Below are 18,153 nucleotides of genomic sequence, written 5' to 3' on the forward strand. Positions count from 1 at the left end.
CATTCCAGCCCTCCAGCCTTACAATATGGGGAAATGGAGACTCTTAGGTACTTGCGCTAGCGGGTACTGTACTGCAGCTTAGCGGAGATTGACAGGGAAGAGGCCCCTAAAAGAAGAAAAGATGGTCTGTGCTTGGACATTTGACGCGTTCTTTCATTATCAAGACGCGTTCAACCCTTAAACTTTGATGACGACCTTTCTCCAAAATTTGAAACCATTTATTGACGGTTTACATTGTCACCAACTAACCTTGCAAATTACCTTCAGTATGGCAGGCCAACCAAAAGAGAAAAAGCAGCAGTCTCTTACCAATTTCTTTACTCCGAGGACTGTCAACGGTCTAACTGCATCTGTCCGAAAGCCCCAGACTCAGGATCCCGATAGCCCCAATAATACCCCTGATAGCTCCAGAAAGAGGCCACTCCGAGAAGACACCCATAATGGAAACGACACACCACTAAAGAAAAAGCCGAAAGCTGCTGAGGCAGAAAACGAAGATGAAGAACTAGAGGACTCAGCTGCTAGATCTCCTACCTTAGCTCGAAACAGACCAGGCGCCCGTACTGAACGATACATATACAATGGTTCCGACTCCCCAGAAGATGCAGTTGAGGAGGAAAACGAGGATGCCGCCGAAAAGCGAAGAAAGGAGGAATTGCATCGCAAATTCGTTCAGAAGCTTGGACGCCCAGATAGTCTAGCATATGGTAGACGGGGAATTGGACAGCAAGATGACGAAGCCCAGGCCGCAGCTGAGGATGCAGAAGATGGCGAAGAGGAAGAACCCGCGCCACCGCCTACAAAAGGCAAGAAAAAGGGGGGCAAGACAGGGAAACTCACACCAATGGAGATACAGTTCCTGGACATCAAGAGAAAGCATATGGATACCATATTGATCGTTGAAGTGGGATACAAATTTAAATTCTTTGGCGAAGACGCCCGTATTGCTGCCAAGGAGCTCGGTATAGTATGCATACCTGGCAAGCTCAGATACGACGAACATCCATCCGAAGCCCATCTTGATAGGTTCGCATCTGCTAGTATTCCTGTGCACCGACTACCCGTGCACGCCAAGCGGCTGGTAGCGGCCGGCCACAAAGTTGGTGTAGTTCGCCAAATAGAAACTGCAGCGTTGAAGAAAGCCGGTGATAACCGCAATGCACCCTTTATAAGAAAACTCACCAACGTTTACACTAAAGGAACTTATGTAGATGAGATTGGAGAGTTTGACACGAGTGATAGTTCAGGAGCACCGGCAGGCGGGTACCTACTGTGCATCACGGAGACGAAAGCCAAAGGCTGGGGCACTGATGAGAAAGTTGACGTCGGTATCATTGCAGTACAACCTGCAACGGGCGATATCATATATGACAATTTTGAGGACGGCTTCATGAGAAGCGAAATCGAAACGAGGTTACTTCATATCTCACCCTGCGAGTTCCTCATTGTCGGCGAACTCTCCAAAGCCACAGACAAACTCCTTCAACATCTATCGGGCAGCGCCACCAACGTCTTTGGCGACCGAAGTAGAATCGAAAGAATCCCCAAGTCCAAGACTATCGCCGCTGAAGCTTACTCGCATGTCGCCCAGTTTTATTCCGCTAAACTAAAGGAAGCTTCTCAAGATAATAATGAACAGGCCAGCGCGCTTCTTGACAAAGTCCTCAAGCTACCGGAGCCTGTCACCATCTGCCTGTCTTCTATGATCAATCACTTGAAAGAATATGGTCTTGAGCACATATTCGATCTGACTAAATATTTCCAGTCGTTTAGTGCTCGCCAGCACATGCTAATCAATGGCACAACCTTAGAAAGCCTAGAAGTCTATCGCAACCAAACTGACCACACGGAAAAGGGTAGTCTCTTCTGGGCACTTGATAAGACGTTGACTCGCTTCGGGCAGAGGCTCCTTCGCAAATGGATTGGCCGACCTCTTCTAGACAAGGAGCGGCTCGAGGAAAGGGTGGCTGCTGTCGAGGAATTACTCGAGAATGCCTCGACGGCCAAAGTAGACCAACTAGAGTCTTTACTCAAGAGCATCAAGACGGATCTCGAACGAAGCCTGATTCGTATTTACTATGGGAAATGTACTCGCCCTGAGCTCTTGGCAGTCCTTCAAACGTTACAAAAAATAGCATTGGAATTCGCGCGGGTGAAGTCGCCCGAAGACTCGGGCTTCAAGGCAGAAGCTATCGGCTCCGCGATCTCCTCGCTGCCACTCATCCTACCTACCGTCTTATCGTACCTTGATCGCATCAACGCCGAGGCTGCGCGTCGGGACGATAAATACGCCTTCTTCCGCGAGAGCGAAGAAACCGACGCCATCACCGAGCACAAGCTGGGCATCGCGTCTGTGGAACAAGACCTAGACGCCCACCGCAAGGTAGCCGCTTCGACTCTCGGCAAGAAGTCTCCGGTTCCGTACGTCACCGTCGCCGGCATCGAGTATCTTATTGAGGTACCGAACGGCGACCTCAGGCGCGTCCCCGCCTCCTGGATGAAAATCAGCGGCACGAAGAAGCTTTCGCGTTTCCACACCCCCGAGGTCGTTCGCCTCATCTCGGAGCGCGACCAGCATAAGGAGGCCCTGTCGGCCGCCTGCGACGCAGCGTTTACCTCTCTCCTCGAAGCCATCGCGGCGGATTACCAACCGCTCCGCGACGCTGTCTCCTCCCTCGCCACCCTCGACTGCCTCCTCTCCCTCTCCAAAGTCGCCGCCCTCCCAGGCTACTCCAAACCCACGTTCCTCCCACCCGACTCCCCCCCAACCATCTCCATCAGCGAAGGCCGGCACCCCATCGCCGAGCAGACCCTAACCACGTCCTACATCCCCTTCAGCACGACCCTGTCCTCCCCTTCTCCCCTCGCCCACCTGATCACGGGCCCCAACATGGGCGGGAAATCCTCCTTCGTCCGCGCCGTCGCGCTCCTCGTGCTCCTGGCGCAGGTCGGGTCCTTCGTCCCGGCCTCCTCCCTCCGCCTCACCCTCGCCGACGCCATATACACCCGCATGGGCGCCCGCGACAACCTCTTCGCCGGCGAGTCCACCTTCATGGTCGAGGTCTCCGAGACCGCCCGCATCCTCCGCGCCGCCACCCCGCGCTCCCTCGTCCTCCTCGACGAGCTCGGCCGCGGCACCAGCACCCACGACGGCGCCGCCATCGCCCACGCCGTCCTCCACCACGTCGTCACCCATACCCGCTGCCTCACCCTCTTCGTCACCCACTACCAGAACCTCGCCCGCGTCGCCGACGGCCTCCAGGGCCGCTGCAAGAACGTCCACATGCGCTTCACCGCTACCAGGCGCCGCGCCGGCGGCCGTGAAGAAAAAGAACAAGGAGAAGAAGGAGAAGCCCGAGTTGACGGCGGCGACGATGAGGACGACGAGGATATCACGTTCCTGTATGAGGTGGGCGAGGGTATGGCCCACAGGTCCTACGGCTTAAACGTAGCGAGATTAGCTCGCATTCCGAGGAAAGTGCTAGACGTAGCAGCAAGGAAATCTAAAGAACTAGAGGAAACTATCAAGATACGTAGGTTAAACGGCGCGGTGAGGCTTCTTACTGATGTATTGGGGAATGGGTCCGAGCAACTGGATCATCTTGTATCCAGTATTGAGCAGCTCTAGAGAACCGTAAACCATACGTGCACTCAAAGGGTCTATCATTTCATACTGGCAGAATTCGCCGTAATTTGTGTAATAGAAAGTGTGCTAGTCTAAATAACAGCTATCACCTAATGTACAACAAGTCTGTACTGATAATGAATGAATATGTGAGTCCATCGCCAAAATTATTAAGATAGTCTAGCGTTTAGACCTGATATTGTCGTAATTCATCATCAAATAATGCGGTCTTTTCTCCTGCCCATCAACCCGGTTTCGTGGCTCTTGCAATTCCCTGGTTGATAGTTTACCCCAATACTAGAGTGAATCCACCATACCTGGGCCAAAACATCTCTGAGACCTAACTCATCTGTGGTAAGTAGCAGGGTGGAATCAGCAAAAGAGAGCTGAAGGTCCTTTGCGTTGCACATTGAGGGAGGGAGGGGGAGGGAAAGGGAGAGGGAGGAAAAGTGATAGTATAAGAAGGAATTTGGGACCGAGTATGTACACCGATGGTGTAGAAGAAATAGTCAAGCGGTCGAGTATGGGTCAAGGTGAGGTCCCAACCAAGGTGCAAAAAAAATCGGTAGTAATAGTCTACACTCCAACATAATTTGTCTATGCTTATGATTAGAGTGGTAAACCTGTGCAATGCTCTAGGGACGTCTGCGATGGTGCTAGGTACTCCTGTCCAAAAGAATGAACATACCAGTTGCCTTTACTATGTTGATGTTAAGGTTACGCATTTCTCCACTTTGTGGAAATCAGAGCTCAATGTCATTAAAGCCCAGTGATGATGATATGTCGCTCTTTTTGATCAAGCGTTGAACGCAAGTGGAATTCCCTTAGACCATACCAAACAGCTTAAATATTTTAAGGCGCGTATTCTTCGCTGACAGCTTGATTAGCGGCATAGGTGGTACCGTGCTGAGTCTGCATCTGTAAAGAGTTGAATCCGCTGTGACTATTGACAGGGTTGAATCCCGTCGGCAGCTTGGCCTCCTCTTCGTGCGGTTCGTACATGCGAAACGCTAGTCCGTCCTGATACAGGGGGTTATGAGTATCACCGGGACCAATATGTTGTAAGTAAGGGTTCGATGGTTTTTGCCCTAAGTTATTATTCTCTTTTCCGAGAAAATGCGCCGAGGTAGATTGCTTGAAACTCGGATTCGAAGACGCAAACGGCAGATTCGGGTTGCCCGGCCGCAGAGCCAAGCCCGGTAGGTCGGCGTTACTGTCAATGTATGTGAGCCCAGTATATAGGAAGTGGGGCATTAGCAATGACTCACTGCCGCCTTCTTCTACCAGGGAGGGTATCGGCGGCATCTGCTGTAGAATGTCAGCCGGAATGTCACCGGCAAATAGATCGGGTTGCGCCCAACCTAGATCATTTTCCATCACCGGATCGTAGAACAAGGCCCCTTCACCCTGAAACCCATGATTATGAAGTGGTAACTGGGCCTGTGACACTGAATTGCGGTTGGCAGCAGGTCTCACGATCCTCCCCCCGGTGTTCGAAGCTCGGCTGTGCGTGGGCGGAATGTAATCTTCCGCCGATGTGAGACGTTGCGAAGCCCGTGTCAATACACGAGTAGCACGCGGGCCGCGAGTATCATGTCGGTGCTTCATCCTCTTGGAACCCAACGTTGTATGCGCTTGGGCGTTTCGGCGTTTCGGCTTTCTCTCTACGTCATCTTCATCCTGAAACTGCATATTAGCGATCATTTTTCTGCCAAAGCGACGGCTTTTTCTCTACTCACCTCGCTCCCATCAACAGATGGCTCGTCATAAACATCCCTCGATCGTTGATAATCGAGATTGCCGTCATAAACATCTTCCTGCGTTGTAACCATTGTGGAGTTGAGCTCCAGTTGCAGAAGAACAGCAGGAGGCTTGCGCTGGTTTCTCTTGCGCCGTTGTTCCTCCTTAGCGGCGTCGAAAAGGCCCATACCAGGAAATATCACGCCTTTGAGACTTAGACTGCCCATATCGTTCTCATGGACATCTGTTGCCTCAGTGAGGTTCTCTGACGGGTAGGAACTTTCATCTTCTGAGGAATCATACTTTACGAGTTCGTCTTCACCCCCCCAGTCTTCGAAGTTTGCCTGTGGTATGAGGTCTAGATCCTCGTCTTGGGGCAGAAGTGGTGGGTTAAGATTATTCTGCCAAGAATCAATTGAAGGACTCTGTATGTCCTCATAACTGTCCCCAAAACTCAAGTTGTCATCCAGTTCTCGTTTAACATCTATAAGGTTAGTGGCTTTACGACTTCGGCCACGTGTGTTCTGTAACGCAAGTTATGTTAGAATATCAGTTCCCGATCAAACCAAAGTAGCACTTACTGCATTACCACGACGGCCGCGAGTACCGCGGGTGCCACGTCGTGTGGCCGATCGACCAGATGCCTCGTCTTTTTGAGCATGGCCGCGTCGTTGAGGCTGGATTCCTTTCTCATCTCTCGCCTCCATGCGCTGTCGGACTAGCTGATCAATGTTGTATGTCTGGTTCCAGTTCTCAAACTTGCGCGCTTGGGCAGCACACGCTTCATTGCCATAACTTTTGATGCGTAGGTTGTAAAGCTCAAGTAAGTGAGCCTTTGAGCTGACGTGTGTGATTAGATGCGAAAGGTCGGAGAACTTTGGAATCTTTTCGCAAGCGTAGCAGACGAGCGGGATGCCCCCTTGGTCGACTCGATGTGGTGACATGATTGCTTCTTCGTCAACTTCAATTTCATGGAGAACCCCACCGGGGTCTTCAGTAACATAGCTTGCGTGTGGATAGGATGCCATTGCCTATTTAATAAAGTAATTAGTGATTTAGCTCATCTATAGAGGTAAGCTGTTACCGTTGTATTCGATAGACACTGGGTCAGCATCTAGCAAATGGACTAGCCAGGCCATAAAACTAGGCGTCACCTAAGTAAGAAGCGCATGAAGGTCCAGAGCCCGCGGAATGAGCTTTGAATGATCGGTAAAGCAGTCACAGAGCGAGGTGAAGGATGGAAGGAGAATAAAGAAATTGACTTTCGTTAAGGAGGAATGTGTCGAAAGTTGAGAATAGAAAAAGGAAACCCCAGAAGTTCTACATACCTATTATTTGAGTTAAAAGGTCGGCGAATAATAATCAGGTGAAGAATCAGATGAACGCGTCTCTGAGCAGATACTTTCAACGAATTTCCCTGTCAAGTATTTGCTAGTCTTCTTGGTGGAAACTGCAATCACGACAATCGGTGTCGAGAATTTGTAAAATGAGGTCGTCGATAACCCACTAAGAACTATTTCTGTAGCTGAATATGGGCTTATCTTGAGATAGATTGATTAGTAGTTATGTCAAACGATCAAAGCTTTGCTGTGCGCCAAGGTATGCACACAGAACCTAGATCTAAAGGTCTTGACCAAGAAGTAAGTTTCTAGCCTATTCGGAGGTTGAGTGGTAGTCCTATCTCCTTACTAGAGGGACGTTTTCTTTGGTTGAGGATCCAAGGCTGCTGGATAAACTATTAGTGATGTATTTGAATGTTGCGTCTCTTGTAGATGGCAGAAAGCGGTTCAAGCCTCGAATGATATGATCTCCGACCAAATTGCGGTCGCCTGAGAGATGATGAGGCAGGAGAAAGAACCAGGTAAATGAAAAGGCAGATTGGTGAAATGAATTAGAGTAATATGATCAAGGTAAAAGTTGACTTATCCAACTATTCCTTCAGTGCTAAAAGAATAAAATAAAAATGCGGCGATGTGTGGGAAACTTGCACCTTTCTGTTTTCGCTAGGAAGATACTTTGGCAGAAGGCAGAAATATGATGCTGGAGTGGGAGAGTAGGTATAGTGCTCTTGTCAATGAAGACGGCGGGAATTGAGATTGTTGAAATGAGGAGAATAGAAATGAATCCGACGATGTTGCGTGGTAACTTACTTTGGTTGTTATGGACTCTTTCCGCAGGAAGTGTGAAGAAGGTGTTGACTCGTAAATCAGCCTTGTAAAACTTGAAGAAGATAAGGCCGACGGGTATGTCTATGTCTCTCTGGTTGATTTATTTGGTTTAATGTCTGGTAGGAGTGAAGAAGGGGGTAGAGACTGGAACATAAAAAGAGATACGGTATGAGGAAGAGACGGAAGAGACGGTTCTTTTATATGGACGGCAGCAACTGCCACTTTCAACACATCAACTTCTTATCTTTTTTTTTAAAAAAAATGCATGCACGTCAGGTAAGGCAGCTTCCTCAACAACGTTGTTGCCTCTCAACCTGCATATGTACATGCCTAAGTACCATTTCTTATCACACGTAACTAAGGCAACTACGCATGTATGGCATATACCTACATTTACCTAATGTAATACATATAGGTACCTGCCCTTACTTAATCTCATGTACCCGACTCAGAGAAAATATAGAAGCATAAGGCTACATCGCTTACACTTCAAGGCAATATTGTATATGCTAGTGTGTGGTCTGTAGATACGGAATAGGTAAACCAGGCAACTACATAAAAGACATTGTAAAAATTGGTTATTGTTGGACTTTTGGCCATGGGCTTAGGGCCAAGAAGGCTGAAGATATGAAATTAATAAATGTGTTTTCAATGCCTTGGATGGGACCTTCCTTGAGCTGTTGGGCCTCTATCCAGGTACTTTCAAACATGCTAGTAGGTAGTTTATTTTACGCGCCTTGGATATCTCTTGGGGTTATTTTATTCTCTCACTTACGCAGAGTGACATCATCCTAATTTTGGCAGGCGTGGTAGCTGTTTCCCTGAGAGATGTAGGAAAGAAGCAACTTGAAGATATGAGATTACACTAGCTACCTGATATCATAAGGTGCATATGCGTACCAAATTTTATGTCAGGTCCCAAACCTTTTAAGTGTACCTCTAACATAATAAGCTTAGTGTGGACTTTTCCTGCCAGGTGCCAATGGCCTTCTTCAAAGCAGCTGGAGGAAGCCATACGTGAAATGTAAAATGCAGGAACCAACTGAAAAATAAAGAGAACTGCCCGTGAAAATTTACGAAAATGTGGATTAAGCTAAACCAGAACAATTCAGTACACAACTAATTTGCAAAACCCCTAATGTCTTTTGTAATAACACTGATTCTAAAATCACTCTCCAAGAGATTTAAACCATTCTGCGTTACCCAGCATCCATTATGTTACCTCTGATACCTAGTATTGCATTGCTTACCCTGGTGACGCAGTCTCATAAACCAGTTCGCAACAATAGAAATCATCGTCAAGTCGGCCACAATCTCTTGTGTGATCAATCTAGGGTTCATTTATTGTCTATTGTTTATTGTTTTCGAGATTGTCACAATAGAGGTTGGGCACCTAAGTAATATGATCATAGAGAACTTGTTTAAAAGAGCCAATCAGAAAAGCGAATTTTAATTTTGAAGTTCAATAGAATTAGTAAGAGCTAGGCAGGTACCTAACCTAATCGCCAATCAGCAGTTGAGAAAACCCCATTTGCCTCTAAGCCCTAGGTTACACTCGACCCATACCAACGGGCAACTACCTAAGTACTTAGGTACCTAACATTTATTCTTAAACCTTACCTACCAGGTACCTCTCAGCTGCCGTTCCCTACGCAACTGGGTTCGCACCAGGTAGGTTCGTCAACCCTGTAATAAATTAGACACCGAAACCAAATTATTAGGAAAAAAAAAAAGCAACACAGTGAAGCACTTACAGCTGTCGATATCCTCTCCTACCATGTCCTTAACCTTGCACTTGTTCTGCTGGGCGATATTCTGCGTCTTGAGCATCGGAGCTGAGACGTACGTGTGCCCGTCCATCGCCTTTTGCAGGGACTGGTCCTTCCAGCCGAACATGTAGTCGGCGTGGCTGCTGTACCCGGTCTGGTCTCCCGTCGACCAGACGAAGGGCTGCTTGCCGTTGGCGAAGTCCGCCGGGTTGTTGAACGCCCTGGTGTCCCAGACCGTCTCGAGCAGGATCTGGGGGAGCCTGACCGGGTGCGTGGCTGGGCACGGGCCACCCGACTCGAACGTGCCGCTCTCTGGGTACGAGACGTGGTCTTGGTGGTTGGGAGAATCTAGGTTCTTGCCGTCCCAGCAACTATACTTCGTTTAGAATGATTTCAACATTAGGTACCTCCACATATATGCGTTGCTAACTCACGTAGGGAACCTGTGATTTGCCATGATACCACCAGGGCACGGCTTCGTAGGGAAACCGATAGTCTCCGGGGCACGGGTACCCTGATTCTCCATGCAGATGTAAGTTAACTGGCGCCACTTCCTGGCTTGTTCGCGGTCGCGGAAAGTCGCGTCGCCAACAAGCATGCGGAAGCCAGGCTTGAAAGCCGTGACGGTGGACTTTTGAGCAGTATCGAATAACGCATCAGTCATATAATAGACGACCTTTATACCAAGTTAAACAGCTGTTATCGAAGCATGACTACGCCTAGCTTGTGCTCACCATGCCGCCCTGAGTGCCTTCCATTCCTGCCTGGGCCATCTGCGGGACCCTTTTGTAAGTACCATTCTTTCCACGGTAGAAGATGACAGCCGTCCAGTAGTTGGAGAGATCTTCCGTGAACTGGCAGCTTGTACAGGTCGAAAGCGTGGCAAGATCATGGGTTGCAGCAGGCATCGATGCATTGAAGGAATTCTTTTTGTTCATTAGCCTCAGGACAACATCGTAGACTCATTGGGTCAAGAACATACACCTCCGATAATCTGGTGGAGATGAGCTGATGGATTCATGCCTGGGTTCACCAGGGGATCCAGCCGCTGGACGGTCAAACCCGAGCAGCCAAATCGAAGCAGTGCGCTCGCAGGCGCAAACAGCCCTAAAGCAGCAGCGAAAATATTAAGCTTCATCGTGATCTCACTTTTCGCGTTGTTGATTCAGAGTCACCACAAGACCTAGAACAAGAATTAAAAACAGTAAGGGACAGGTAGTAATTATGGTCTCAGCCATGACGACTGTCTCTGACTCTGTAAACTACTGCCGTATCATCCACACCCGATGTCGAATTTTCGGTCTCGCAGAATATTTATTAATCATTAATATAGAAGAGCCCTTCGATAGGCGAGCCCGTCTTCCTTTCATTCCGGATAATGTGGAGAAGGATTGCTGGTTCGGGACTTGAGCATTAACTGGCACTGCCCAGAACTTCGGTAGACGAGCGGCAAGCAGCCTTGTCCAGTCATCTCGCCCTTTGTGACGTATTTGAAACTTAATTTCGATGTTTACTCGGTAGATGATATCCTCTTTATAACCTCAACGACTGCCTATACATTTATTTATTTAGTTGCCAGAAGCAGCGCACCTCAAGTATAATTCCACCATTACGATTCATGGGCTTTAATAAGGCCGCACTAGCCCTCATATCTGCCTACCTACCGGTGCCGATGGGAGTGCTAACTCAAGGACGAGAATTCAACAAATCTTGGAAATTTGGAATTTTGTGAAATCTCCCAGATTGAACCAGGCCTCTGCAAGGCGTACCTAAGGGACATCTTTTATCAGACCGGAATGATTAATCCCGTCCCCCTTTCTTCACTGCCATCCCCGCACTATAGTCTGTCACATAATATCAAGAAGTTGCTATTCCTGGCGAATGACGGCGGGCGGTCAGTTCTTAGTTATTTCTTACCTCATGAAGCTCGGCGCCGCATCTCCCCAATCACAGACGGCAGTGGCCGGCTAAAGTAGATAATTAAATCACACCGACGCTTGTCATGTTGGTAAAGGCCTACTACCCAGGAGCCCAGCTAGTATATCTCCTCTAATTTTATCTAGCTCATTTGTCGGGAGCTCCTTAAGATCTACCTATAAGCAAATCATTCAGACCGTCCTACCTAAATTTGGTTTTCCATCTCGTGAATCAGCTTGACAAGGGACAACCTCGCGACGCCCACGATGAAGTTCTCTTTGACCCTCACATCACTATGGCTCGCCCTGGTTCTGGGCCAGCAAATCCCAGAATGCAGTCGAGAACTTGCGGCGACGGACGACTGCGCCGACGTCATCAACGCCAACGCCTGCTATAATCAATTTCGGTTCCAGAACAACCAGACGCTATCTTGTATCGGCGGAGCGAACAATGACGAGAGAGCGAAAAAGGCATGACAATCCGAATGAACGAGCTAAATCGTCGATAAGTCTGCTAACAGGTCAGTATAGGCGTGCAAGTGTTGCGGTTGCGTCGGCCGCCAGATGTGCGATTGGGTGAAGAAGCAGCGATTCCAATGCTAAAGAGCCGGCGCTTTGGAACCAAAGTATCAATCATGATGACCGGGGAAAGGGGGGAATTGAGGAGCCATACCTATCTCCTTTATACCTTCCAAGAAATAAATTGTGCTTTGAATTAAGGACCTAGGTAGTCAATCAAATATGCATGCTCATCTTTCCTTCAAGCTCGAAACCAGTGCCGAGTAACCAGCATATAAATCATACGCCGTGCCTTGCTTCTATAACATTTACTGGAGCTGCGTCGCGTAATTCTTGCACGTCCCTGATTTTGAACACGCTGTAACTGAGAAAGCCTATCCATCAAAAGTAGACCTGACTCAGAACTAGTGATCCCTTTGAGATTATTCATGCGATAAGATCCAGGCTTGCTAAGTAACGAGGTGAGGGAATCCATGATGTATTTAACCTTTTCTCCCATGAAGCTAGGATGAAGAAGCTTGGAGCTTGACAACCTTCAGCTCAAGCGGGCCATAGGTGAAGGTTATGATTAGACGAGTGTTATCGAGAAACGTCCAGAATGGTTGTTCATTTGCATAATGAATCCTTTTAACATTTAATCTATAAACACATTAGTTCATAATGCCTAACCTTATGGTTCCGAGAACAACTTTAATTGTTTAGCATGAAACCCCTTCAACGAATTAGGGCCACCTAATCGACGTAGAGTAGCCATGTTAATTGATTCTCCCGATGTTGATACTATCCCCAAACCTACACGAGCGCTAGTAGAGTAACATGCCTCGCGCCGTTTCCACGGCCGGGGCGTTGGAAAGATATCATCAAATTCGTCTATGGCTATGTTGATGGAGCGAGACAGGGAATTGTTCCTGAGCACCTCGTGATTCTTGGCGAACGGACAATGATAGATAAGACCTGTCTATTAATGACATTAAAAGAAGCTTACCGGTCCTGACGGTGTTGTTAGACTTGAATGATTGTTGTTTTCGCTGAAGTTTAAATTCAGGCAAATGGTGACTATTAGCGGTTCACCGTTGGGCTCCGTTGAGATTATCTTGGTGATAACATCTAGATAGGTAGTCGCAAGGACATGTCAAAAAGGGAAAGATGCTCTAAAACTAGTCTCAATAGAACATATATCATTTAGTTATCATTCTAGTCTTGGTGAAGTGATACAATTAGTGATACGGCATATAGACATGCGGGGTATGAACTGAATGGCGATAATGGAATCTGTGCAAAGTCAGTATTCCAAGCCTCAAGGTGATAAGTGCTAGTGACGATCCCGAACTCCGCATTTGACGATGCGGGTCTAGCGTCTATCGAAACATATTTGGGGTTGACTGACTGAAGTTCCAAGACTGCTATGTAAGGTAGCTTATCTGCGTGCGATGCCGAATCATCCCCAGCCAATTGGCGTCGCCGATTCTGGGCTAGATAGGACGCGAGTCTTGGAGCTGAACGAGATAATGCAGGAAATGTAGGAATATGCCGGAAATAGGAAAGGAGCCAGTTGCAAGTTTCCTGTCGAAGTTTGTGTTGTGCTATAGGAAAATGTAAGTATTCTGTTATCTCCTGAGCGGAGGCTTCTAGGTGGTAGTGAATCTCAGTGGAGAAAGATGCTGTGGCCGAGTTCGGGATGCGAAGTAGGGTGTAGATCGGTAGGCTTTAGGTATTCTGATAGTAGACACAAATTTGTATATATATAAGGTAGGTAGGTATATATCTTGTTTGAAGTTCCATGTTTTACCTAGGTAGTCAGTATATTAAATCCATCCCGAGGTATCTCTGAACAGTTGTTTCGTTTGCAAAATACCTAGATTCTCGTATTAGCAAGACCAACCCGAAAATGAGCTCGTCCAGCTCAGCCCCATTTTCCTATTTCCCCAAAGCGCAGAGCAACAAGCCACCGCTAATTGCAAACGAGAATGCCTTCTTAGGAGACGTCGCAACATCGTGAGTTCTGTCATAGGTCATCACATATATTTCTATAGTATGGTTCCGCTAACTGTACGTTGGCGAAAGTATCGATCCAGAGAAGCCCATCTCAGCTGGGTTCTACCGCTTGGAAAAGGGGACACCGCTCGTATATGAGTACACGTATCACGAGAGTGAGTTGCTCCTACAAGAAGTTGCCAACGACCTAATCATGTGATTAACAAATTTATGGCGCGGCAGTGAAGATAATTGTTGAGGGCAGCTTTGATATAAGTGACGAAGCAGGAAACAAAGTGCATGCTGTCCCAGGCGACGTTTTCTATTTCCCCAAGGGCTCCAAAATCACCTTTACTACAGAAGATTACGGGCTTGGTTTCTTCTGTGGGCAAAGAGAGAAGGATAGCGCATAATGTGACTTGCATTATGTGAGCTAGTGTGTATATACGGGAGCATGGATTTATTCGGATATCGAAACAGGGCTGCGCGGGTCATATTATGACCAGATAGGTCTATTCGATCCTTTAGGAGGATAGGCAACAAAGTAGCCGTCCCAGTGTTGTCTACGAGAAGACCGCGGAGCCTGCCGCTTAGTTAGCAATTATAAAGCGGACACCTAATGCTATACCTACCGATATCAATACATCACGCTGATAATAAAATATGAGAAAGGATGAAGTATTGAAATAATGCGGAACGGATTAAATATACACTATAGATAATAAGGTAAGGAGAATCCTAGGTGAAAACTCAATGTGTAAAACTCCTATTAACGGGTATAAGATGTCTGAATGTAACCCTTACAACCCTGGTTACGATAGTTGAACCACGGATAACGAGATAGGACATTCGAGCTCCCTCTACTCTTGCCTTGTATCCTAACTACCATTTAAGTGAAGCTAGTAGGTTATTAGATTGCAAGAGATATTTCATGAGTAGATTCTAACCGCAACTACCTAGTAAAGTGATGGATGGTAGTCAGTCTCGCACTGATAAGTAGGATTTCGAGGAAAAAACAATCACGTATTGCATCGGAGTATACGAGGAGACTACCAGAGCAGGCATTTGTTAGAAGTTGCTGTGTTGCTGTGCAACTATTCCGCTTTACCAAATACACGGTCTATGGTGTACTTCGGTAGGCAATAAACGGGGTCAATGGCCTCCACACCTGGATAATTCAGCAAGCTCAAGCCAGTCAGGCCAAAGAATGTATGCCATATGTCGACCATGTCACCAGGCCGGTCGGATAATCCACCGTGCTCGCTGTCCTGGCAGCTTAGTGTAAACTTAATGAGCTTCTCCCGATCAATCCAGTGTGTACGGTCGATCATTGCCAGGCTGCTCAGTACCCACCAGTTGTAGCACACATCTTCCTGTTTTTCTGGTCTCCCATTCAAACCGCCGCAGGCAACTTGTCTTTCGCTGAGCCAGCCACCTAACTTGTCAACATCGATCAAGTCTTTGCGCCCAGCGATGGAAAGAGCGGCTAAACAAGTAAAGATCTGGCCTGAGTGGGTCTCAGCTCCCGGGCTAACACCATAGCCGCCATCATAATTGGCGCAGGCAGCAATGTAAGCAACTGCTTTATCGACATCAACCAGATGCAACAGGCCCAGTAGCGAGAGAGCATTCAAGGCGCCATATAGGAATCTTGTGTCCTCTTCGCCCCATTCATCGCCAGCAAAGGTGCCCGTTTCCTGGTTCTGGAGATCTGCTAGGACTGAATTCACACTTGGTTAGCTCTTACGCGAGAGTAGCGGCGAGTATGACCCTGAATGGAGCTGTCTGACTCACATTTGCCCACTTGGGCCTTACCGTTGCCCTTGCCGCGTTTCTCTAACTCGTCTAAGGCATCCAGGAGGACGAAGATCTGCACGGCACTGACTGTGTAGAGCATGTGCGCATCGTGTCCCGGTGCAGCGCCAAACCCACCGTTCTCATGTTGGCAAGAAAGAACAAAGTCTATGGCCTCGGCCCGGGGGAGGGCATCTGGATGTCGTAGTAAATGCAGAGCCATGAGCCCCCAATATAGTCCATTTAGACGAAGATGCTCGGTGAGCCAGTACTCATACTCATCCTTCTTCGTGTCTAAGCTTTGGATATATTTGACGTGAGCTGCGGTGGCGAGCTGAAGCTCATCTGGTAGTTCCCGAATCCCTGACATGTGTACAAGCTAAAGGTGATGGCAACAGGTAGGGCACTGAAAATTGGAAGCTGGGAAGTTGGAAGTTGGAAATTAGAAATTGGAGAATGTAGTTGTAGATTGATTCGAGGGGATGTAAATTATTTTGCAAAGTTCCACTATTAGCTCCCGAGGTCCCGCCCTGGGGGGAGGGGGGGGTTGTCACATGACATATATATTAGGTAGGTAGGTAAGTACCTTAGGTTAGGTACTCAATCCACACCTCATCAGTGCATCATGTAAAGTACCTACCTTTACATCAACAATTATTACAATGATTCTTCTACGGCAAGGGAGCTGGTAAGGGAACAGCACGTGCTCTGTGGAGCAGCTTTAGAGACGCCTGCCCGGCAGAATTCCAATCTTAGGTACGAAGGTCCGGGCCAAAAGTCTTGCACATCGTAGCTTAGGTAAGCCACCCACTTAGGTATGTGTCCATAAAAAAGGCTATACGGTGTTAGATCTACCAATAGCAGCTAGCTCCCCTGTAGCTATAGTGGTAAGCCCCCTAAAGCTTAGCGTACAAGCCACTATCCGCCCCCCAAACTGGTACTAAGCCAATACAGTGCTATTATAATCGTGCACGTTAAATTCCTGCGATTAAAAGCTTGGCATGTGCAAGACTTTTGGCCCGGACCTTCGTACAATCCAGCCTTATCTAAGCCACTCTGCTTAGGTACCCCTTGACCCAGTTGCTAGCGTAAGTGGCTTTGGGATTCGAAGTTGAAGCTCAGCCTTCAATACACTAATAAAGACTTTCAAATTTCTAGTTTTCCTTCCCTCTTTATTTATTAAGGTAGGCACCTAACCTACCTAACCTACCTAAGATAATGTTGTATGACTCGCATACACATAATACGACTATGGCGGCCGTAGGAGGTAGCTGAAGGTTTGGAACTACCTAATCTGGATACTGTATCTAGGTTCTTCCCGGTAGTTGTATGTCTTACACCCTCTCGACTTCCAGATTCCTTTGCTATGCTGGGCCCTCGATTACGAGACTTAGGAAAGCTTCAGTGCCAGTGGACCAGTCCAGACCATTATGAAGGCTGTCATGCTGAGAAGTGCATATTGCTACATATTAATGTGTAAATGGCTACTCCAGATACGAGATCAAACCAGCATGAAAAATATAAGTAGTTCAATGTTAATGTGTTACACAGCATTATGCATCCTCGTCGTTAGTATACCAGGTAGGTAATCTTCAGCTAAGATTGACTTGCATATATAAATTGCTCTTGCTGTCTCAGTGGTGCTACTATAGTAGTAGTATATTCGTAGATGCCTAAAGAGGTTCCGCCTCTAGCGTCATTTATAGCGCTAAGACTGGTCACTTATCCACCCCGTCGCCGAAGAAAAATGTGGGTAACCAGGTAGTAAAGAAAGTGTGGTTATGCGTAAGAACGTGTTTCAGATTTGAAATCGTATTACGCGCCTCTAGTGAAGTAGGTACATAGGGGTGGGCCCCGGCAAGCCCGGCTAAGTGCGGTCGGTTGATACCTAGGTCGATACGTTGATAGGTCAATCGAACCTCACCTTTCAATTGGAAAACAATTGGAAAACAATTTGTACCAAGATTACCTACCTTAGGTAGGTAAATACCTTAAATTGGGAGCAAGCAGCCACAGTTACAACCAGAAACATTCACTTATTTATTGCACGATGGATACATAGGTCATATTTAAGTGAGGGTAGGTATTACCTTATCATATCTTAAATTCCAAGTTTCTTTAGGAGGGAGAAAGGAAGAAGTCATCCACAAAGCTTACCTAGGTAGGTAGGGCTACAGATTCATACTCCAAGTTCGTGCGTAATGTAATATCAGCTATCAGTTAATTATATCAGTTCATTATTGAATTTTCGATGTTGCGGACAACCGTTAGTTTAGGTATGTAAAAAGAAAAGTACCTAAAGAAGGGACATTAAACTTTCTTCAAAATGTTTAAATTTTTTTGCGACTGTCATTAGAACACCCCTAAAACAACGTTTCTACGAACATATGCTTACCTACAGGCTACTTGTAGTTCCTACCTCCACTGTTTAGAGGTAGCGTTGGTGTAGTGTTAGCGTAGTGTAGGTACCTAAGGTACTAAGGTTCTAAATATGTAGAATTAGAGGTTAGGTACCTGTTAGTCGCAACCCCTGAGACCAGACCTAACTTATTATTAGTTCATTTTCGCAACTCGTCAGTTCAGGTACGACGACCCGACATATTCGTGGATGTGGATACTTCTTATCCCCCCCTGTCACTTAACTGCTG

General features: G+C 47.2%; 5 protein-coding genes across 5 annotated transcripts; 2 read left to right on the top strand and 3 right to left on the bottom strand.

The window, feature by feature from the left end:
- Window positions 1-176: 176 nt before the first annotated feature.
- F4812DRAFT_421317 (muts domain V-domain-containing protein) lies at window positions 177-3,791 on the top strand. The gene has a single exon (XM_047933538.1). The coding sequence runs from the start codon at window positions 188-190 to the stop codon at window positions 3,626-3,628; it is 3,441 nt and encodes a 1,146-aa protein (XP_047792369.1). The 5' UTR covers window positions 177-187; the 3' UTR covers window positions 3,629-3,791.
- Window positions 3,792-4,477: 686 nt separating this feature from the next.
- On the bottom strand, window positions 4,478-6,309 carry F4812DRAFT_470037 (uncharacterized protein; the record flags this gene model as incomplete). Its single annotated transcript, XM_047938935.1, has 3 exons — window positions 4,478-5,305; window positions 5,365-5,889; window positions 5,947-6,309. The coding sequence occupies 3 exons, from the start codon at window positions 6,307-6,309 to the stop codon at window positions 4,478-4,480; spliced, it is 1,716 nt and encodes a 571-aa protein (XP_047792370.1).
- Window positions 6,310-9,181: 2,872 nt separating this feature from the next.
- F4812DRAFT_457453 (uncharacterized protein) lies at window positions 9,182-10,440 on the bottom strand (the record flags this gene model as incomplete). The annotated part of the gene is made up of 5 exons (XM_047937172.1): window positions 9,182-9,219; window positions 9,288-9,673; window positions 9,737-9,978; window positions 10,037-10,228; window positions 10,285-10,440. 5 exons carry the CDS (start codon window positions 10,438-10,440, stop codon window positions 9,182-9,184), a joined length of 1,014 nt encoding a protein of 337 aa, XP_047792371.1.
- Window positions 10,441-13,625: 3,185 nt separating this feature from the next.
- Window positions 13,626-14,124, top strand: F4812DRAFT_457454 (putative ethanolamine utilization protein; the record flags this gene model as incomplete). The annotated part of the gene is made up of 3 exons (XM_047937173.1): window positions 13,626-13,732; window positions 13,802-13,887; window positions 13,955-14,124. 3 exons carry the CDS (start codon window positions 13,626-13,628, stop codon window positions 14,122-14,124), a joined length of 363 nt encoding a protein of 120 aa, XP_047792372.1.
- A 257-nt stretch (window positions 14,125-14,381) lies between these two features.
- On the bottom strand, window positions 14,382-16,047 carry F4812DRAFT_421344 (geranylgerany transferase type II beta subunit). The gene is made up of 2 exons (XM_047933539.1): window positions 15,506-16,047; window positions 14,382-15,431 (listed from the first exon to the last, which is right to left on the bottom strand). Exons 1-2 carry the CDS (start codon window positions 15,873-15,875, stop codon window positions 14,806-14,808), a joined length of 996 nt encoding a protein of 331 aa, XP_047792373.1. The 5' UTR covers window positions 15,876-16,047; the 3' UTR covers window positions 14,382-14,805.
- Window positions 16,048-18,153: the final 2,106 nt, after the last annotated feature.

Source organism: Daldinia caldariorum, assembly GCF_022478825.1.
Source record: "Daldinia caldariorum strain CBS 122874 unplaced genomic scaffold F4812scaffold_4, whole genome shotgun sequence".
In the NCBI taxonomy this organism is placed as follows: domain Eukaryota; kingdom Fungi; phylum Ascomycota; class Sordariomycetes; order Xylariales; family Hypoxylaceae; genus Daldinia; species Daldinia caldariorum.